Source organism: Camellia sinensis, chromosome 13 (genome assembly GCF_055761805.1).
Source record: "Camellia sinensis isolate YWXY chromosome 13, ASM5576180v1, whole genome shotgun sequence".
Lineage (NCBI taxonomy): Eukaryota > Viridiplantae > Streptophyta > Magnoliopsida > Ericales > Theaceae > Camellia > Camellia sinensis.
In genome coordinates, this window is record NC_138973.1 from 71005504 (window position 1) to 71029311 (window position 23808).

Consider the following 23808-nt stretch of genomic DNA (forward strand, 5'->3'; position numbering starts at 1 on the left):
TAATCCAAACAAATGCAAGCAACAAGTAACAGGGCATACACAATGCAAGTACCAATTAGCGTGCACAATGCAATGATGGTATACTCAATGCAATGTGACCTAAGCATACACAATGCAAAGGATAAGGCATACACAATGCAATGGATAACATAGCATGCAAACAACATGCAATTAATCATGCTCAATGGACTTAGACTAAAATGAACAGACCTCAGCCATGCCCAAAACGAGGCCATTTCACACCAAAACTTAGGCACCAAAACTTAGGCACAAAAAGGCAAAGAACATGTGCTCATGCAATGGCTCATCAACAAGGCATAAAGGTCAACTCTCAAACACAATGAAGAAGTGACGAATATGAGAGTATGGCATAGGTACAATCACTGAAATCATCTGCCAAGTGATGTCATTATCATGCAAATACCTAGAATTCATACCTCTAGGTGTTCGTGGCAATCCGACAACGAAGTCCATGGTTATATGCTCTTATTTCCATTCTAGAATAGGAAGAGGTTGAAGTAATCCCGCTAGTCTCTGATGCTCTGCTTTAACTTGTTGTCATTGTAAGCACTTGGAAATAAATTCAGCGATCTCTTTCTTTATGTTGGGCCACCAATAGGTTTGCTTGAGATCTTGATAAATTTTAGTATTTTGCGGATGCATAGAGAACTTAGATTTGTGAGCTTCCACCATTACTTTTCTTTTGATTTCTGAATATTTAGAACACACAATCTTCCTTGAAACTTTAACACTTACTCTTCCATGGCAAATCCCGGCCTTGGCATTGACACTATTTCATCATAAAATTTCTTGAGAAATTCATCATCCATTTGCTTTTGCTTGTTTTCTTTTATGATTGCTAGTTGTGTTGAAATTCCAGTTAACACTTTGCCTTGTTCACGAAGTACAACTTCCATATCAAGTTCTTTCAATTCTCTGAACAATTCCTTTTTCTTTGTAAGTAAGCACGCCAAATTCCTCATTGATTTTTTGCTAAGCACATCAGCTACGGTGTTGGCTTTACCAAGATGATATTGAATTTGCAAATCGTAATCCTTGATCAATTCCAACCATCTCCTTTGACGCATGTTTAATTCTTTTTGAGTGAAGAAATGTTTCAAACTTTGGTGGTCGGTGCAGACTTCACAAGTTGCCCTATAAAGATAATGACACCATATTTTCAATGTAAAGACAACAGCAGCTAATTCCAAATTATGAGTCAAATAATTCTTTTCATGCAACTTTAATTGACGAGATGCATAAGCAATCATTTTACTATTCTGCATGAGAACACAACCCAAACCTTTATATGAATCATCACTGAAAATAACAAAACTTTCTATACCTGACGGTAGAGTAAAAATTGGTGTTGTTGCTAATCTCGTCTTCAACTCATGAAAAGCTAACTCCTTTTGGTCTGTCTATTAAAATGGCACTCCTTTCCGAGTCAATTGAGTAAGCGGCATAGTAATCTGTGAGAAGTCTTTGACAAACCTCCTATAATAACCGGCCAAACACATAAAGCTACGAGCCTCTAACACATTAGTTGGGGTAGGCTAATTCACAATAGCTTCAATCTTTTGTGGATCTACTGAAATGCCAATCTGATTAATCACATGACCCAAAAATGTAATTTCATTAACCAAAACTCATATTTCTTCAATTTAGTTTACAACTTCTTTTCTCTAAGTGTTCGAAGAATTACGTTCAAATGTTGTTCATGTTTCTCTTTACTTTTCGAGTAAATCAAAATATCATCAAGAAATACAATCACAAACTCATCCAGATAAGACTTGAAAATTCTGTTCATCAAATCTATAAAAGCTGCAGGTGCATTTGTCACTCCAAACGGAATAGCCAAAAATTCATAATGTCCGTACCTTGTTCAAAAAGTAGTTTTCTCCATATCTTCGGCTTTAACTTTCAACTGATGGTAGCCAAACCTCAAATCGATTTTAGAAAGCATTTGTGCTCCCTGTAACTGATCAAATAAATCATCAATACAAGGTAAAGGATACTTATTCTTCATAGTTACCTTGTTCAATTCTCAGTAGTCAATACATAATCGAAGCGTTCTATTTACAATTAAAATCGGTGTGCCCCACGGTGACGTACTAGGCCGAATGCACCCTTTGTCAAGTAGTTCTTGCAACTGAACTTTCAATTCTTTCATCTCTACTATTGACATTCTGTATGGAGTCTTTGAAATGGGTTGAGTACTCGATATAATCTCAATGACAAATTTAATTTCCCGGTCTATCAACTCACTTGGCAAATCTTCCAGAAAGACATCTGAAAATTCTCGCACAATTGGAATGTTGTCTGAGGTAGAATATGCTGATTGCACACTTAAAACACTATATAAATAACCTTTACACCCCTTGTTAATCAATTTACAAGCCTTCATTGACATTTCATATCAGGTGGAGGTACTACCCCATTCTCTCAAAGAAAATTTCATTATGTCCTAGAGGTGTAAACAAAACCCGTTTTGTCACACAGTCAATCGTAGCATAATATTTTGATAGTCAGTCCATCCACAAAATCACAATAAAATGCCTAATATCAAGAGGTAACTAGTCTACAAACAACGTAGCATTCCTGATATAAATTTCACAGGCACAATATACAGTCGAACACAAAACAAATTTCCTAGACGAAACAAATACACACAACAGATAAGGTAATGATTCCTTGGGTCTATTTAGTCTAGATGAAAATATAGTAGATATAAAAGAATGTGCCGAACCCGAATCAATTAGCACATAATTATCTTGGTTACAAATAGAAAGAGTAACTGAGACAACGACCTCGGTATTTTAGGTGTCCCTTAGGACAAGTGCAAAAACTCTCCCTTGCATAGGATTTTCTCTTCCCATTGCGAGTGTTACATTAGCCCTTGTTACTGGAACTGAGCCGGTTGAACTTACGGTAACTCTATTATCACCTTGACGAGGTTATGGACAATCCTTGCCATGTGACCCATTTTTTCACACTAAAAACACGCTCCAGAGACACGATGAAAAACTCCCCATTGTTTCTTTCCACATTCTAAACAGGTTGGTGCTTGATTACCACTCTAATTTGAGTTGTAAGTAGGATCCGATCTTCTCTTCTTGTTCATTGAAGACGTTGCCCTTTTGTTTGCATTAAAATTCTATATCTTGCCTCTCCATTCAAAAAATCGGTTATAAGCAGCCAAATTAGATTCGGACATCAAAGCCCTAACATACTTATGTAATTTCAAGATGTTAATCCTCTCTTGGATGGAATCACGGAGCCCTCCTTTAAACTTTCTTGCTTTCTTGTAATCAGTATCGACCATATGTGGCGCAAAGTGTGCCAACTCAGTAAATTGTGCTTCATACTCAGTTATTGTCTTGTTCCCTTGTCTAAGCCTTTCAAATTCTGAGACTTTCCTATCCCGAATACACGTACGGTGAAAAGTACTTCTCAAAAAAGATCGCTAGAAATTGAGCCCAATTGATGCCCCTGTTTTCATCGCGGACTAACATCCACCATCTTCTAGCCTTATCCTTTAAAGTGAATGCGACTAGTAAAACTTTCTGCGCATCAGTGTACGGAAAGACCTCAATTAGCTTTTCGATTCCAAGAACCCAAGCTTTAGCTTTTAATGGATCCACTCCATCCTAGAATTGTGGTGGTTTCATGTTTTTGAACTCTCTAGTAAGTGCAATGGTGCAATCATCTATTTGATTATCTTGCACAAGCATTTGAGGTGGTGATGGCGGTTGCTATTGGTGTCATAAAGTTTTGGCTATGTCACACATCATTCTTTCCATTCGACTCAATCGAGTGGAGTAGGACTCCTCCAATTCATTTGCTCTAGTTCTCACCATGATCTATATAAACATGCATTATGATTCACAAAGAATAACATGCACACAAATACATATTCTAGATGCACAAGTTATCTCATATTCATATGGATGCAAAGTTAAATCTTTTCGAGACACTTAGTTGCTCAAATAGACACGTGTGTGGGTAATTAACTCATGCGCTAATACCAACTTTGTTGTGACCTTGACTTGTCCCTAAGGGTTTAGGCCACGACCGGCCAGCAATCATAGGTTACCTACGGCCTCAAAGACAAAATTACAAAAATGATAAATATTATGAAGGCCAAAAGCGAAAGCAAAACATATAATGATATTGCCTATTGAACAGTGCATAGATGACAAAAATGAAATTACCCAAGCATACACACGTACATAGTAATATACATGGAGTACAAATATTAGTCTTACACAATACATAAGTTCAGAAACAAGACTTACCGTTGCTTGACCGAAAATAGAAGTTTAACAAAACAAAGTCCAACATGGCTTGACAAAAACAAAGACAAAAGTACAAGCCCCGTCACGGAGGCACTTCATCGGGTGGCTTGACCAAATAGTTGCACTCCCATACAACACTACGGCTGATCCTCCAAGAGCTCACTTACACACATACACGCACACACACACACAAATATATATATATATATATATATATATAGGAGAAGGGGTTGAGCTAAAGCCGAATGAGTAACGTGGTTAGTGAATGAAGTCTGACCATATTGAAAAATATATCTTTTATTGAATTCACAAAACGAAATACTTGTCAAAAAAAAAAACAATCCTTATATTCTTGAAACAAAGCATTTAATACAACCAATTTCCATTATCGAAATATCATACGTGGTAACATTCAATAGAGCAAAATAAAGGACCATCATAGGTTAATAACGAAAGACCGTTATAGGTCAGTAGTGAAGGACTAACATGGGTCAACAAAACGAAGGACTATAATAGGTCAATATTACTAGATATCTCGGTAATCAAAGGTCGTGGTGCTTATGCGTCCCCCAATGGCTGGGACTAGCTATGAAGGGATGCCACGAATACATTTATCAAAAGAGACATTCATTCATTCGTACAAAATAAGATTTCATAAAACATTAATCTTGAAGAATTTTCAAAACATACTTTTAAACATAACTTTATAAAGATATTACTCACAATAACTTGGTTCAATGGTATTCCCTGAGGTCTAACCTACACAAAAACACATAAACATGCACATATTGAAGCACAACATTTAATTGAATGAAACTAGCTTCTCTTCTAATCAATTCTTATGTTGGTTCCTAGTTTAATAGTTCCTTAATGAGTCACAAACCATGCCTAGGAATGTTTAGAAGAACATGGGAACAAGATATGAACACTGAACAACATTTCAAAATGTGTTGAAAATGGCTTGATCGCTTGAGCCACCAAATGGTCGCTCAAGCAGACTGCACGGACTGCAAAAATACTGGGAAGGCCTGAAGTTAGCTCGAGCCAACACTCCATCGCTCGAGTGGTCTAACAACATGCAAAGGGTTCGCTCGAGCCACCTAATGGTTGCTCGAGCAGTTTGTAAAGACTGCAAAACTACCAGAAGCCTGTGAAGTTCACTTAAGCCACCAAATGGTCACTCGAGCGGTCTACAAAATTCTAGGCACTATGCTCAACAAAAATGGCTTCCAAATAACTTTTCAAAACTTGGGGTCTTACATGGTTTGTTCAAATACAGGAATAACTTTAGAAAACTCAAATACAAGACCCCCAAAACATCCTTTATTCAAAACTTCATCAATTTGTCAAAGATTTGAACCAAAACTCATGCATGCAAGATTTTTAACTCTTTTCATGATTTCTTCAAAAATGTGCAACGGTGGTTATAAATTCATGAGTTTCTGAAACAATAAGCAAGATATGGACTCACATGCATTTAAGAGTTCCAAAACTCAAACCAAAGATGCTGAAATCAAAGATTAACTACCAAGAATGTACACGCAAGTCATCTACATGTTTAAGAACCCATTTCTTACAACTCTCATGAAAGTAGGTCAATAACTAGGTGAATACATGACGCATGGATGATTTACTATAGAAATTAGACAAGAATCCTTACCTAGAGCTTGTTTCCAAATATGAGATGAATCTATCTAGTTGTTTTCTTTTTCTTCAAACTGTTGAGCTCTATCTCTCTCTCTCTCTCTCTCTCTCTCTCTCTCTCTCTCTCTCTCTCTCTCTCTCTCTCTATAGAACTCTAAGCACAAAGCACAAAATGAGACAAAAAGAATGATGCTCACTCCAACCCATCAGACTATACACACACTAACACACCTCACTTCTTACATTTTTGAACACGTGCACGTACTCTACACAAAATTGCTCCCGCACAACATCTCTCTAGGATTAATTCTCAACACCCAACATTGCAAAATGCCCAACACAGATTTCTTAGCACACGCACACAGATTTCTCAGCACACCCACTCTCACTCTAATGCTTCAAATATTAGGCTAGGCTAATTAAACCCTTCAATTTTGATTTCTAAAAACATTTGATCCTTCAATTTCGAATTCAAAATTTTTAATTAAATAAATTCATAGCAATTGCAAATCAAACAATCAAATCACATATAAATGAAACCAAATATAAAATCCATGCAATTAAATAGATGTAAAAATGATATGCAATATGTGGTTACTACAATCATCTTCAAGTTCCTTCTTAAAACCTTGATCTTCTACTCAAGTTTTGCAAGGAAACATGTCCTCAAAGAAGGATGCATTTCTTGACTCCAGAATGGTATTCTTGTGTAAAATATCAAACTTGTGCACAAGAAACCTATATGCACTACTATTCTGTGCATAACTATGGAATATACAATCCACGATTTTGAGACCTATCCTAACCTACTTGGGTGCAAGTACTGCCATGTTTGCAAGATCCCCCATATTCGTAGGAAATTATAAGAAGGCTTGCAGCCTTTCCATAATTTATACGGAGTCTTGTCCATTTTCTTACGAGGTATTCTATTTAGAATGTAATTCGCAGAGAAAATTGCTTCCCCCCACAAGTTCTGTGGCAACCCAGAACTTATCAATATCACATTCATCATTTCCTTTAATGTCCTATTTTTCTGCTCAGCAACACCATTAGACTGAGGGGAATAAGGCGCTATAGTTTGGTGGATAATTTCAGATTGATCACAAATCTCAATAAACGGCGATTCATATTCTCCACAATGATAATTTCTTAAAGCCTTAATTTTACGACATAGTTGATTCTTAACTTCATTCTTGAAATGAATAAATTTATCAATTGCCTCATTTTTGCTTTTAAGTAAATACATATGACAATATTTAGTGAAATCATCAACAAAAGTGATGAAATACTTGTTGCCACCTCGTGATTGTACAACTTTTAAGTCACACACATCACTACGCACTAAATCTAAAGCCTCGGTACTTCTTTCAATAGAATGAAATAAAGTCCTAGTCAATTTTCCTTCTACACAAGTTTCACACTTGCGATTTGGATTATTCTTGGAAAATGTATGTGATCTAACTTGATTAATCTATGCGATGAATCAAAATTCACATGGCTAGTCTACCATGTCATAATTTAGGAGACTCAAGCATATAAGCAGAAAAGAAGCTTTCTTATTAATCATTGGGATAACAGTCATTACATTGAGCTTAAACATACCGTCCGACATATACCCCTTACCCACATGAACTCCGCTTTCGGTCAACACGACCTTATCAGACTCAAAACCATGCAAAAGTCAAGCTTGCTTAGAAGAGATCTCCAGACAAGGTTCTTGTGGATGTCTGGCACCAACAGGACATCGTTCAAAGTCAACTCTTTCTTGAAGTCATCTTCAAGATAACCTTGCCTTTCCCCTCAACAATTGAGGTTGCAGAATTCCCATAAACAACTTTTTAATGTTTGAAACCGGTTCAAAATTTGTGAGCATCTTCTTCCCAGCACAGATGTGGCGAGTGGCCCCAGTCTCCACCCACCATTCCTTTGAGTTAGACCCCACCATGTTGACCTCTGAGACAATAGCTGACAGGTTCTTGCCGTCCATATCTTGAGATAGATCTTCTATTTTAGCCATGTGGGCCCGAATTTTGTTCTATGGAGGATTTTTCTTGCCAGGCTTTTTCTTCTTATGATAGTTAACTATCCTATGCCCATCGTTTCCACAATTGAAGCATTTTCCATTGAACCTACAAGTAGGTTTCTGTGGCTTGTAGACCAGCCTTTTGGAGACACCAGTTCTAGCCCCCAGCTTTGGGCTTTTGCTTGTTGGTGGCTTCTTCTTTACCCCCGACGACTGGCCATGCTCAACCATGTTTGCTTTAACAGTGGAGGTACTCCCCCATTTCTTCCTGTTATCCTCTTCAATGTAGAGCCAGACAATGAGCTCTTCGACTGTCATCTCCTTTCGCTTATGCTTCAGATAGTTATTGAAGTCTTTCCAGCTGTTAGGCAGATTCTTAATCAAAGTAGTTGCCTGCAATGATTAACTCATCAACATTACCTCTACATGAATCTCGTATAGAATTACTTAGAAATCTTTCACTTGGCTAATGACGGTTTTAGAGTCCACCATTTTGAAAATCAAAAACCGGCCAACGACAAATTTTTTTACCCCAGCATCCTCTCGGTTTTGTACTTCTTGTCCAAAGCATTCCACAACTCCTTTGTCAATTTATTGGCATAAAACACGTTGAACAATGTATTTGTCAAGCTGTTTAGAACATAATTCCGAGAAAGGAAGTCTGATTGCCCCCAAGCATCTAGAGCCGTGAGCCTTTGCTTGTCTTGCTTATTCTCTTCCATGACTGGTGGATCCTCACTCAAAAACCTCGCAAGGCTGAGAGTAGTCAAGTATAACAGCATCTTTTGTTGCCACCTCTAGAAATTCAATCTATTGAACTTCTCTAGGGGCTCATGTTGGTTGACCGGTCCCTCGGGAACAGTAGGAGTAGCAACAAGGTTGACCATAGGGAACACAGTTGGGGTTGGCAAGCAATTGAACTGAGATTCTGAGCCCCACCAACATTTGCAGCAACAACAACAGCATTAGTTACTGTAGTTATTTCTGAAAAATACAACAAAATTTCACTATTCTGTTTTTCTAGAAACTAAACTTAACACTAGAAAATCCCGAACTCTGAAATTTAATTCAAAATTGATCTCACCACTTACTCTAGAATCGAATATGGTCAGGAAAGTTTCTAAAAAGACTGGAGGGGTCACACCGGTTCTATTTATGACCCAGTTAACCTTAGACAAAGCTTTCAAGAGCATGTTGACTCCTAGTCCATGGGAAACAAATTTAGAATTAAGTTTTTCAGGAGATAAATTAAATTAAAACAAACCAAATTCTAAAACTTTACAAGCAATTAAAAATTGCTACCCAAATTACAAACAATCAAAAAATTACAAGCAAACAAAGTTGCTTCAAAATAAGGTACTTAAACTATTACCAAAACATAAGCAATAAAATTGCTTCAAATATAAGAAAAATAAACTAATCCAAATAAGGATTCTTTTGGTCTGAAAAATTCATTTCCACGCTTAGGTATTTCTATTCAACAAAAAGGTTAGTAGTCCAATTTTTTTATTTTTTAGTCCCAAATTCTATTCATTTAGTTTTGTATTTTTTTTCCATTCCCTTTGGCATAGGTATTTCTATAAAGAAAGTTAGCAGAAAAACACAACATATTACAAATAAATAATTTAAAGAAACTGTAAAAGTAATAAATCATTTTAAACCTTCTAGCAATCTACTTAATAGCAAAATTAAGTAACGATTTAAAATACTAGACAAGTTACAAAAATAAAACTTATAACTCCAAAAAAATATAATTAAAATTTAATAGCCATGAGTTATACATAATTACTACAAAGCAATAAACTTGTAAATAATTCTAGCAATTAACATGCAAATAATTCTAGAACTCTAGAAAATAATAAGCATGTAATATAGAAAATCTAGAAAATAGAAAACATACAAATTATCCTAAAAATTTAGGAAATAATAAACATCCAAATTAATCTAGAATCTAGAAAATAATGAATATGTATATTGTGGGTGTTGATTTCCGACCTCACAACCAAACAGGGAACTTAGCTGCAGAACACGCGGCAGACTAGATTAAACCAAGCACCTACCAACAAGAAGACAAGAATACCACGGTGGCTTATCCACCAAAAGGCACTCCGACGATCAAGTCAGTCAACGTATCTCTCAAAGATATCAAACAAGTATTCAGTGCACAAACAAAAGCATACCTTAGACCTACGGGAGTGCCTCACTTTTTGAGCCAACATTGCCCTCGTCCTCTAGAAGTCTCACTTCACAGGACTCAAGCACAATGTTTATCTCGGACTCTTAGTTAGATATAGATGAACTACTCAACAGTTTCATCCTTATCCGAACTAAGCACATTATTTATCTAGGACTCTTGTCCTCTATCCAAATATCTTGGATCCGGTATTACCGCACCAAATCTTGGTAATACCACAAGCATATCGGCAATTTGGCTCGTCTACATGGCACCTTGATCACACCTCGGCGACGACCTCGAAAATACGTCCCCACATATATTATACTAGAAAAGTAGAAAATAATTAGTATGTCAATTCTAACTTGAAAAGTAAAGATGCATATATACATATTATATTACAAAATTATAAAATAAAAAAGACATGCACATCATGGTAGGACACTAAGAATCATGCTCATAAAATTATACAACTATTACTAGAATCAAATACGATAAGAAATATATTCATTCACTTAAATAAATTAAAAATTCTGGAATAAACTCCAAGACATGAAACAGTAATCTATTCGGGAAAAAAAAAATCAGTGTCAATTTTTCGAACAAAACAGTAGCATGCAAATGTTGTTGTTGTTATTGTTGTTGTTGTTTTTTGTTTTAATAATTTAAATCTCATATCCACAGAAGCGGTGAACTAATCGAGGCAAAGAAGAAATCCATTGTAATCTCTTAGGGAGAATAAAACTATTTCATTTTTATTATTCTAATCAAATATAAATGAAATGGTGGACTGTTTTCGGTTTTCGAAAAAAATAAAGCATGCTCTCTATAATTTTTTTTCTCGAAATTAGCAGATGCAAAGTAGAGAACTAATACAATATACTAAATTGATTCATTACAACTTGCATATCAATCTATTTATCTAATTCCATAAGAAATATATAACCTGTTTTAAAATTATTGTAAAAAATATGTATTTAAATATAAATAAATAGATTCATATTTAATTAAATAGAAAAATACAAAAAAGAATTCATGTTTGAAATTACAACTTGATGAACATAAATATATATATATATATATATATAACAAATTAAAATACTAAAATAAATAAAAGATAGCAAATCGAAACCTGTGCGATACCACAGTCTCTTTAAAATAGATTCACCGTCTCACCATGGGTGCTTGAGGTTAGAATCCACTAAGTCACAAACACCTTCTAGTTAGCTCTGGCGAACTGACAATAGCAACACTCACACAGGAAGAATATAATATGAGCAGGAGACTAACTATATTGAGAGCAAAAAATTTCTATACCTAACTAAAGAAAATGGTCTCCTTTTATGCAAAATGGGAGAGAGAGGAGGAGACTTCCAACAGCAAATGTAGAATTCAATTATGCAAAACTGCTGAAACAAAATCACCATCTTAAGTGTAGAGGTTACACATACAATATACATGTGTCACGCCTCGAATTTACGAGGTCTGGCTCACGTGAGTAAACCACCAAACGATAGACGATCACTAATAACACTCATGCAGATGTATATAATATAAACACACAGTACATGTGTTATTCCAATTTTATACATTCTTAAATACAACATATAAGTCAAATGGATGCTTTGTAATAAAAACATACAAAGATATTATAAATCAAATTAAGATGCCCAAAGGCTTATATCATATACAAAGGGTATAACCCATACAAGAATGGCACACGGCCAACAAATACATAAATAGCCTTTGGCCGACAAATAAAGGAACCAACCTATATGATTCCAAACACAACTTCAACGTCTCAGTCCACGTCCGTATAAGCATACCTGAAAAATATTTTCAGCCACGTAGGGTGAGTATACAGCCCAGTAGGAAATATTTCAAAAACTAAATATGCTCGACCAGTGTAAATGATCATGAATGCACTACATACATATATAATATGCTCAATGCATTCTCAAATTCACTTGCTTTCTTAACAAAAACTCTTTCTTTCCAGTCTTCCAAACCTTTCATTTATTCAAAATGTTTTCCGAATTCAATACATTAGTTTGAAATAAAATTCATTTCCACAAATCAATTCAGGTATGTCAATACCAACTAGCAATTTTATTGCCAATTCCAATACGAATACATTGTTAACCAACAGCAAATACATTGCTAAAACCGTTTAAAATCATTTTTTTCCAAAACCAAAATGATAATAAATAAAATGAGTAAATCTCTAAAACTAATACAACCTTTCACGGAAATTTCGTCACTGGGAAACCGTCAAATGGGACCCATGTAAACATAAGCTATACAAGGACTACAATTGCCATTTTACTAAAATTTCATCTGCAGGTACCGGCACACATGTATAAGCGCGTTTTTCGAAACTTTCACCCTGGACACATAGGCCAACTTAATTCAATGGAGTCCATCCATTTTCTTCTCCCAAATATGGAGTACATCCCCTTTCTTCTCCCAAACATCATACATTTACAATGTATTAAATCATAACGATATTCAATGACAACAGGTAAGAGATTAGTTTCTTTTTTCCAGATTTACCATTTTATTTACCCTTTCTAAATAGCACAATACATGTGATCCAAAATATGATTTTCAAAATGAAACAAATGCTTTTAAAACATAACACAAGAGTTTCCAAAATCTCTTTCCAAAACGTACAGTTTAAATCCTCAAAATCTATTGCATGCTCCATGATATGCATGATTTATAAACAGTCTAGTTTGCCTAGTCTTCATGCAATTTCTTCAACAATCATAGTTATCCTCCACCAATAGACCAAAACAAATATATCTAAACAGATAAATAAATTCCATTAAAGATACACTTTTCTAAAATCTCAAATGGGAGTAATAATACATATCCAACTCCACCATCATCATTAATCATCATTTCAATTTCACATTTCTCAACATTTATTCCATTTCCTCTTTACAATCTCAAAAATTACATTTTAGGGCATAACTCCCCTCCTCTTTGAAAATTTATTTCAATGTAAGAAATATCGCTTTTCAACATATATTAACTTCAATTTCATAATCACAACCTTTTTCAAGAAAAAATTTGAAAACCCCTCATTTACATTTTCATTTAATAATCCAACAATTTTCCAAAAGATTAACATTTTAGGATTTCTCCAAATTAGGGCTTTTTACATTTAAAAACTCATATACATTCTTTGTAAGTGGAAAATAAACTTTTGTAGCTAAACCATAGCTCAACAATTCCATTTGGAACAAACCCTAACTTACAAACAAATTATCAAAAATCAATCCAAGAACAATGGGATCCATATATTTAAAATACACCATAAATACACTACTCAACTCATATTGCGTTTAAAAAATAGACCCTACCTCTTGAAGCAAGAAGGAAACAAGTCGGAAAAATCACCGGCGGCAAAACAACAATTTGTTGAGATTAGGTGGAAGCCCTTGTCGTGCTCTACGTTTTGGTATATGGAACTAGGGGTCAAAGATGTATAGAAATAGATGAAATCAAGCCTAAAAAGCTTGAGAAAACAAAAATGGCGGAAGGAGAGAGAGAAGGGAGTGAAAAGTGAAGTGGTTTAATCAAAAAAGTGATTTTTAAAGATCTGATTCTGTGTTGTATGCTCGAGCATCGAAAGTTGTGCTCGAGCGCACTATGCTCACAGCACAGATTCACAAATTTCAAACCGGTATGTCTCTCGTCCAGACTCCATTTAGGGTTGTTCTTGTGTCCAAATTGAAGCCCCGGAAGTAAGCTTTCCAATGGTTCTAGCTTCACATCAAGATTCAAAGTGTGAAGAGAGAAAATGATAAAAGAGTGAAGACTACTCAATAACAACTATTCTAATTTGGAGTTTTTGATTCAATCTCGTCAACCACTATGGCAACACCTCAACCAAGGCTCAAATATCAACTAAGAAGGTCCAAAATCAAGATAATCAAATAGTCAAAATATAATTTTATTATAACAGGAATTACAGAGTGCTACAACCTCCCCACCTTAGGAAATTTCATCCCCGAAATTGAAGTAATGCCAAAACCAAAAAAACCACGCAACAATGACAATGAATACAACACCTCGTGTCCCCAAAGACCTCGAACAACAAAACACCAAGGAACAAACACGTATGCCTCTTGGACCCACATGACTCATAGTGGTCTTTGAAACAAGAAACAACAATCACCACCACAACAACAACAACAACAGTAACAGTAACCACTCAGACTCAAAGACGTCAATCACGCCTGAATCACTTATGGCCTGAGTGCTCAAACATTCAGACATAGTGAATAAGAGGACTCCTCGCTCACCAAACTCTCGACCTGCTCTCGGAACGAGAACACAAGGTAAAATACGGCTAAAGAATAACGAATACGACATAACAAGCCTCGAACAAATTCTAAACCCCCATAAGGTAAACACATAACATATAACAAGCAACTCAGGCTAGATTACAACGCACCGCACAACACAAGGTACCATATCCGATGTTAAGGAAAATTCCTTACTTTTCCCATTTATCTCAAAACGCTTTGCTTTTCCAAAAGATGCCCAAACCGCACCGTCACAATCCAAATACATTTTCAACCGTCCGCAACAAAACTCAGAGATTTCCAAACTATTTTTCCGAAAACCATAAATAATATTTATAACAAAAAACCATTTTCATTTTGTTTTTGATTTGTTGGATTCAACTTTTATTAAACTGAAAACTTACATTTTAATTCAAAACTATTTTAGTTCAAGAAAATACCCAAGGCCACAACATCGAAATTTTTTTTTTTTTTTTTTCAAAACCATTCATTAGCATTCCTCTAGTGAACCACAACACGGTCACCCAACGAAACCCATTATACCCATGGTGATGCCACAATACAAAAACCAAATTTTCACGATGAGAATCCAAGAACTTTCCAATATGCCAGCAACGCAATAACACAAGAAAAGAAATTTTACACTCACAATCACATAATGGCACAAAAGCACAGTAAAATTGTAACCCCAAACCGGTTACCTCAAACTCAAATTAACTTCCCAACTGTCCATATGGAATTTACATGCCACGCTAAGATATCAATCAATTACACAGTCCTTCAATTCCATCCTATTCTTGAGGTGACTATATGTCAGCTAATCCAAATGCCAACCAATCTATTATTGAACACCACTATCCCATACTAGCCTCCAAACACCGACATGCCACTTAACTTCATATCTCAACACTATACCAACACATATTACCTAACCAAATCAACTCCATGATGGAGTTCCTCACACAATCTTACATTCTCATTGAATCACACTGGATTTCGCAAGTTAACCCATACTACCTCAAATCTTAGCCCATCCCTTTCACTTATGCCCACATGGCAATACTTCCTCGCACCACACTTGAGTTTGGCAGCCCATTTTTTACTGTTCGTAAGACTTGGATGTTTTGTCCTGTGCACTTGATGATGAAGTCGTGTTGAGTGTGATTCAAAGTCTCAACGAAGGAACGTAAGCATGCGCTTTAAAACCTATCCCAAACCCTTTAAACGGTAGAGAGAGTTAACACTCTTCCTTGCACCTTCACCTATAGCTCAAACCCTTGTGTTACACCCTTTTCTTTGCCTTCCAAATTGATTTTTAGATTTTAAAAAGGGCTAAAAATCATGCTTTGAGGTTTTAAAGGTGGAGGGGTTAGCCACCCCTCCTTGTTCTTGCTTACTAGCCTTATTTTATTTGCTTGTTGTTTAGCTTTTTGGGCTCTTTTTATGCACTTTGAGCCACTATTTTTTACCTATTAGGGGCTATTTTAGGGTTCTCCTAGGTTATTTAATTGGTTCAAGCTTTGATTAGTTCGTTTGTTGTGTCTTAAGTTCTCATATATAGCTTGCTGTATGTTGTTCTTAGCTTTTCTTTAATTGGTTTCCGTGTTAAGAGCCTCATTTTAATAAGCAACTTACCATCCATTTATTTCATTTGAGAGTTGTTTCAACCGGTTGATGGTTATTCAAAACATGAGCTAAAGATCTATGCTTAATGGCTTAATCTCTACAGAGATTCATCATCAACGACATGGTCTCTCTTTCATGTTGAGAATCACTTCCCGTTTGACATGCTTCTCATTTAGTGGACGTAATATTTAGTAGATGTGATCACCACCTTGGACAAATGGATTAAAGAATGGCAAAGACTAATGAATTTGGCTTAAAACGAACCAACCAGCATAAAGAATATGAGTTATATTGCTTGGGTTCGGCCGGACGTTATTTCTAGTCTATTGTGTCAAGAGTCGTCATACTTCAACTTATGATGTTTTGATGAACCTTGAAGCATCTCTACCTCCCTCTTTGAGCTCATTTCATGATAAGAGGGAGGGGGTCATTGTTCATTGCATTCATTAATTTTTGTCCAAACTCATGTCCGAAATCATCAAGCAATTAACTTGCTCATTGATGGTCATGGTAGTGACTTTGTTCTTCTCTTGAGGATTTCCATGGCAGAACATTTTTTGGCATAAAATTTAATGCCGGATGGCACTCTTTGGGTCTAGCCGGAGCTCATTTGGAATTGGCCAACTCCCAATGCTTGGTAAACAGAGTGTTTTACAGAAAATAGAGGGCAATGACTGAAGGTGAGGCAGAGTAATCTGCGCAGACAAAGCAGCTTCTGGGCATTGTGCATGCAATCATTGTATCTCATTGTTGCTTAGATTAATTAATTATTTATTTATTATTAGCTTTGTTGCAATTATTATTGTTGTAAATAATTATTGTTACAATTTCATCATTGTTGCAATTATTATTATCATAAATGCCTTTGTTGTAATAAATTAGATAGTTTAGCTATTTATTTATTATTTGTTCCAACCTTGTAATAGGTAGTTAGTTTAGCTAATTACATATTTGGGTTTGTAATAGTTAGCTTAATCCGGACACTCATTCGAACCCTCTTGCATGAGGGCAAAATATGTAATAAGCGTGTATGTCTTCCAATCCCCATTTCTTTCTCCCTTTTATTTACCAGCTTATAATGGTAGCATAGAGCATCATGTTTCCTTAGCATTTCCCATGTTTACATACACTCATCTCACATGCATTCGGGTTTGACTCATTATGCTGACCAATGTCGATTTTAAATTCATTGCTTGAATACGTGCTCTATCACATCCCTTGAATTGATTCATATGCCATGCTAGTAGCCGAACTTATTATTTACATAATGTGTGTATTGCATTAGTCATATTGCATTGATTTTGAGCGTGCATTTCTTCTAATTATTTTGTTTTATTTGGCTTGCCCTGGGAGTACTAGATGAGCATTTCTTGCTTTAGCATATTGCATCATGTGTTTGTGTTGCCATATCAAGCATATTCCATGAGGCTAAGTGCTTAAGTCACATACCTGTTTGAATGCCAGTGGATGAAGGCCTTTTTACTTAAGCTGGAATAAGTTGATTAATGTACATACAAACTCACCTTTTCAAGTGACAAGTATCAAAACAATTTTCAAACAAACATATAGTCAAAATGTTCCAACTTTTGCAATTTAGTCTATATTTGCGTGGATCACCTAGTAAAGATAGCCTAATAAATCGGAACAAGAGTATATAATGTAAATAAGAATCACATCGTGACTAGTAGCGGCCGATCTTTGATCAGGCGAGTGGGGTGCTCAATTCATGACCTTTCCTTCTCGTACCTAAGTTCCCGAGCCGAGACACTTTGGTGATGACGGATAAGTGGTCTTTGGCCCGAGTCACGGGTTTTCTAAATTTCTCAAAAATATTTAGGTGGCGACTCTGTAATCTGGCAAAGCAGTCTATTTTTGGCATTTGATTCAAACATTGATTTTCCAAAAGATTTGCCAGATTTGGACTCATTTGTGTTTATCTATTTCACATTGCACTTGTGAAATCAGATTCAAAACCATGGGAGTTCGAACTGTAGGGCTAGTCGTATCCGAAAAGAGCATGAAAAGCAAGCTATAGTTTCTGGCGACTCTGCTAGGGATTTAGAAAACTTGACTTGAAATTCATAATGTGAAATTTTATCTACACTTATATGTTCTTTGCATTGCATTTGCATGGTTACTTTAAGTCACTATGTTTTCCCTCTGCTATTCCTGGACAATTTGCTGAAGGCTTGCCCAAAAGGCTGACCATTCATGGGCTCTGCCATTTTGGAAACACAACCCTTGGATCTGGATTACTGCTGTACCGCTTGATCCGTCTTTCATTTCTTGGTGTTAGGTGTGAGAGGTATATTAGGTAATCTTGTCGAGGTACCCTTTCTACCATTTGACCTAGTTACATATAGTGAAGCTATAGTGACTATTCCAAATTAGGACAAGATGCCACCAATATGCAGGATATTGTGAGATTCATTGATTAAAGTAATGCAGTCTAGACCATGTCAACAATCTAGGATAGGGTAACCCTATCCCCCATCATAGGGGTGTTTTGGTTCTTTTACTTGATATGTGCTTTTAACTGTACATGATGGTTCATATCAGTATGAATTTGAGAACAGAGTTTAGTGGGAATTGGGGCTCTTCAGTTATGTTTTATTTGTGGTGACTTGGGCCGAAGTGATGTCTGACTTTGATCGATGGTTTTTCTTTTCTTTTGCAAGGTAGTTTACCATCATAGCTTCATAAAGACCCAATATTCCCCAAGTTGTGTGGACTTTCTTTGGCATGCTTTGCAAAGCTCAAGACCTTGTTGGCAGTCAGCCAGTGTTAGTCTCACTTTTGCCAGTTACTCGACGAAGAAGGAACAGACAGTCAGCAACACCGGTACAAAGCATTTAGCAAACACCTAACCGTTCTCACTCAAGCAGTTCACCAGCATCTAACTCATCTAGACCAAGAATGGCATAGAACACGGAAGAATTTGCTGCCATGATGGTGACTTTCCAGAGAACCATGGATACCGTAAACCAAAGGATAGCCGCAAAGGACAAAGTCATCACTGATCTACGATGTACATCTAGGGCATCCGCATTGACCGTGCATTCTATCCCGACTACTCAACCAAATCAAAATCCACTTCCACTAGTAGAAAATCCCCAAATCCCGGATCCTCCGGAAATGTTTCCTCTGGCTCCGGCTTATAGGCCTCTAGTTCAACCCCCTACGGGAATCGTTCCTTTTGATATAATGAAATTGATCCAGCTTTGATCAAGATTGCCAGGACAGAAAAAGCGCTGAAAAAATCCAAAGGCTTCAACTCCATTCTGGATATTGAAGATGGATACACTAAGGCTTCAGTCTGGTTACCGGAGAAATTTAAGATACTCCACATCGACAGATTTGATGGAAGTGGGGATCCAATTGTGCACGTTCGTTTGTTTTTAGATGTGCTAAGGCCAATGGGCCTGTCTCGAGCTAAAAAATTATCACTGTTTGGGATAACCTTGTTTGATGTGGTGCCATCTAGTACGCTAAGTTGGAGGACTCTACAAAGCGGAATTGAGAGGAGTTATCTGAGGCGTTTGTCAACCAGTACTCTTATAACACTCAGATAGAGGTAACCATTAGTGAGTTGGAGGCTACTACCCAGAACCCCAAAGAATCATTCATTGACTTTGTTGCCAGATGAAGGGTAGAAGTAGCAAGAATGACAAATAGACCATCAGAAAGAGAGCAAGTCTAGCTGGTGGTCCAGAACCTTGAGCCAGATATGCTGCAAAGGATGATAACGGCACCGTTATCCACCTTTGCTTCCTTGCATGAGTTGGGGGTCTAGATTGAGAGTGTATTAAAAAAGGATATCATCTATAGAACAAGTGAACCTGCAAGAAGGCCATTTTCTCAGAGTACTAATGCCAGTAAAAGCACTATTCCGCGGCTTGCAGATGTCAGTACTGTTGTTTTAATGGCCAAGATGGTTGATCTCTTTGCTACTGCCACAACCTTGCAACCTTCACAAAACACCGGCCCACCCCAGAACCGAAGAGTTTTTACTCCCTTCTATATGTGCCTAGCCCACGCCCTCAAATTATTAATGGAAAAGGGACATCTTAAGCCTCTCGATCCTTGACCACTTCTTGACCCATTACCACCGAAACATGACCCTACCCAGTATTACATCTTCCACCAATAACATGACCACCCCACAGATCTGTGTTACCACCTGCGTCATGAGATCCAGGATCTTATTGAAAACAAAGTCATTGCCCCACCCCCAAACCAAGCATAACTACCAATCCACTTCCTATACAAAACCAAGTCCTCCCATCCAGAAACATTAACTACATCCATACACTACCACCCTCCTATAATCCCAACACATATATTACCCCATCTCACCTATTTAGCCAGAGGTGATTATTCTAGAAGGCACAGCCATGTGCATTATGGACTTAACACTGTAAACCCAACTCGAGCCTTTGGTGGTAAAGGCAGAGAAAAAAGAGAGTGCACTAGATAAGGATTCACCTGGTACCCATGTCATAGAGAAAGGGGCCTCGCTTGTAAAGGAAGATGACTCTAGCTTATATATTGTGGCCGTTGATCAACCAAAGCTAGTAGTCAAACTGCCGGACTTCTCTAGTATCAATGCTATCGGGGAGGATGAATTAGGGCAACATCAGGACAAGTGACCTGAACAAGGCTTGAATGATTTGGCTGAACTAGAAGAGGACCTGGCTGAGTTAGAAGAGGATCTAGACAACCTCTACTTCTTTAAATAAGAGGATGCAAGCAGTGTACAACTGGGATAGTGGGATCCAAGCCAGCCAGAAACAAGCAAGGGGTGGCTAGTGAGGATGAGTTAGATGTTGAGAAACAAATAGGAAAGACTGGGAAGAAAAAGGAAATTGGTCCTAGTGTCAATGTTGAGGGTGCACCTCTGACTGAGAAAGAACATGCATTGGAACAATTTCAAAGGGAAAGGATAGAAGAGATCTAGACGAAGATAGTCCTAAAGAAGGGAAAAGGAAAAGGGAAAGAAGAACCCGAGACAACGGTGGGTGATGTCCAAGCTACCAAAGAGGTTGAATGGGAGCCCAGTGATCAAAAAAGGATATTAAGGAAGCTTATAAAATATCGGGATTCAGAAACCAAGACTATGGTGGAGGAAGAATGGTATGATGACGGGGCGCATGATGATAACATGCTCCAGATAGAACCTGATGCTAGCCTAGCCATGACTGCCGGAGAGTAGTGGGAAGACAACAACTTAATTCATGCATACACTAACGAATCGTGGAAGGATGATACCCCTGATGACATTTGGTATACTGACGAGATTAACCATATGACCCAGAGTGGTCAGTACTTCAAACCTGCGGCCTTAGATCAGCCGGAGTCTTTTAACAAAGAGGTTAAGAGATCAAAAGAGAGGGATGTTGAAGAAAACCTAGTCTTGAAATAGCTCAAGAAGATTCAGGCAGACATATCAATCTGGAGGCTGGTAATGGCTTCTCAGGAGCATAGGCAAGCAGTGCTAAAGGCAATGAATCGGATCAAACTGCCTATCGACACCACAGCTAACCAGTTGGTATCGTTGGTTACATCTGGGGACGTTACAACGGTGATATCTTTTACAGATAAGAAGTTACCACCTGAGGGTGCCAACCACAACCGACCCTTATATGTAACCCTGGAAAGTTGAAAAAAGTGGATTCCGGTGGTGTTAGTAGATACCGGATTGGCAATAAATGTATGTCCAGTGAGGACTGCTGACGCCATTAGTTTGAGGTCGGCTGACTTTACACCTACGACTCAGGCCGTCCGAGCTTATGACAATACAAGCCGGGATGTTATGGGAACGTTCAAGAACCATATCCTAGTCGGCCCATCCGAACACAAGGTGGACTTCTATGTAATGGATGTACCAGCCATGTTCAATCTATTACTGGGAAGGCCTTGGCTACATCTAATGAAAGCGGTGTCATCAATTGTCCATCAGTTGGTAAAGTACCCTATCAAAGACGGGATTGCTACTGTGTACGGTAATTCTACGATCCATCCTCCCTAGGGAACTACCATGCCAGCATTGGCAATCATACATGGAGAAGAGGACGTGTTACTTTCTGGCTTCTCTCTGGCAGAGGCCCGGTTGGTCCAAACCATCATGGTGGAGAACAATGGGAATTATATGAGCACTCAATCCATCTACATGATGAACAAATAGGGACATTCCAAGATCAGGATTGGGCAGGAGTGGCAGGCAGGGAGGTATTGTTGCCAAGGAGATGAGTCATAACCCTCACAGTTTTGGGCTGGGATACAAGCCCACCGCTACAGATTGGCAAAGAAAGGGGGAGAAGTAGCGAGGAAGGCTGAAAGCAAAGAGGACTGGGAAGCAGTATGAGTTAGTCCACAAGCTAATACGGGGAACCTTGAACGGACATTTTGTCTGCCAAGAGGAAGACTTCCCCTTTTGTGGATTTCCAGAGCCTTAGTATGATTGGGAGACAAAAACAAGGTATCTAGGGTTCGATTTCTTCGGGCACTAGTTACCAGAAGAGGAGGATAAGCAGACAGACCTGAGTCCTAACACAGATCAAGGAGGGACATCAGGCCTGGATATTGAAGAGGAAGAGTTGCTAGGAAGAGCACTGGTTGACTTACTAGCAAGTTCTACTGTAGATGCTAAGTCCGCAAACTTGGGAAATAGTTTTATTATCTCAATGATTGGGGATAAACCAGCAACGGATTTTTCCAATCTTATCGTAGATGCGTCTAAGGCTCCACACCTGGTTTGGAAGTTTGAGCAAGGTGTCATCAGCAGTTCTGGATTGGATAATGAGTCCGGATCTGATTCCACTGAGTCTGTGGAGTTAGAGTCAGATTCGAGTTCCTCTGAGTCTGGTACTTTTGGGAGTGGTAACCCAGATACCAAGGTCCTGTCCAGGTCGTCTTTCAGCTTCCTTTTTTTTAGTCCACTGTAACTGAGGATCTAGACTGTTTGAATGAGAATGCAGTAGACTTTGCCTATTTTTTTGTGCCTTTGGTTTGTTGTACTAATCTTGATTTTAAAAATTTTGACTTAAACGAAGAGCAAGAAATTCCTTGGGTTTTGAAAATTTTGGTTGATCATGAGAAGGAGAGGCGTGTTACAGCCTGTATAGATGAAATCATATCAATTAACGTGGGTATTGAAGAAGACCCTCGTTTGGTCCAAATCGGGTCCACGTTGTCTTTGAAAGAGCGCAAGTGTTTAATCGCTTTATTAAAAAAATTTAAAGATGTTTTCGCATGGTCCTGCGAAGACATGCCTGGAATCGATCCTGTGCTTGTACAGTACCAGATCCCTCTTGACCGTGACGCCCGACCAGTTAAGCAGAAATTGCATAGGGTTTGCCCAGATTGGGCTTTGAAGATTAAGGAAGAAGTTACCAAACAGATTGAGGCAGGGTTCTTGCTTGTATATGAGTATTCAACGTGGTTGGCCAATATTGTTCCAGTTCCGAAGAAGGATGGTAGAATCAGAGAGTTTGTGACAACTTTGGGGATCTGAAAAAGCTAGTCCCAGGGATGAATTTCCACTACCGCACATAGATGACCGCCGACCACCCATTGTTGTCATTCATGGATGGGTTTTCTGGTTATAACCAGATTTTGATCGCACCCGAGGATAAGGAGAAGACCGTTTTCACTACTCCGTGGGGCACTTACTGCTATCAAGTCATGCCATTTGGGTTGAAGAACACTGGGGCTACCTATTAGAGGGCT

General features: G+C 37.7%; 1 protein-coding gene across 1 annotated transcript; it reads left to right on the forward strand.

The window, feature by feature from the left end:
- Positions 1-21544: 21544 nt before the first annotated feature.
- Positions 21545-23802, forward strand: LOC145805475 (uncharacterized). The gene is made up of 5 exons (XM_082900613.1): positions 21545-21698; positions 21801-22082; positions 22265-22308; positions 22590-22976; positions 23692-23802. Exons 1-5 carry the CDS (start codon positions 21545-21547, stop codon positions 23800-23802), a joined length of 978 nt encoding a protein of 325 aa, XP_082756739.1.
- Positions 23803-23808: the final 6 nt, after the last annotated feature.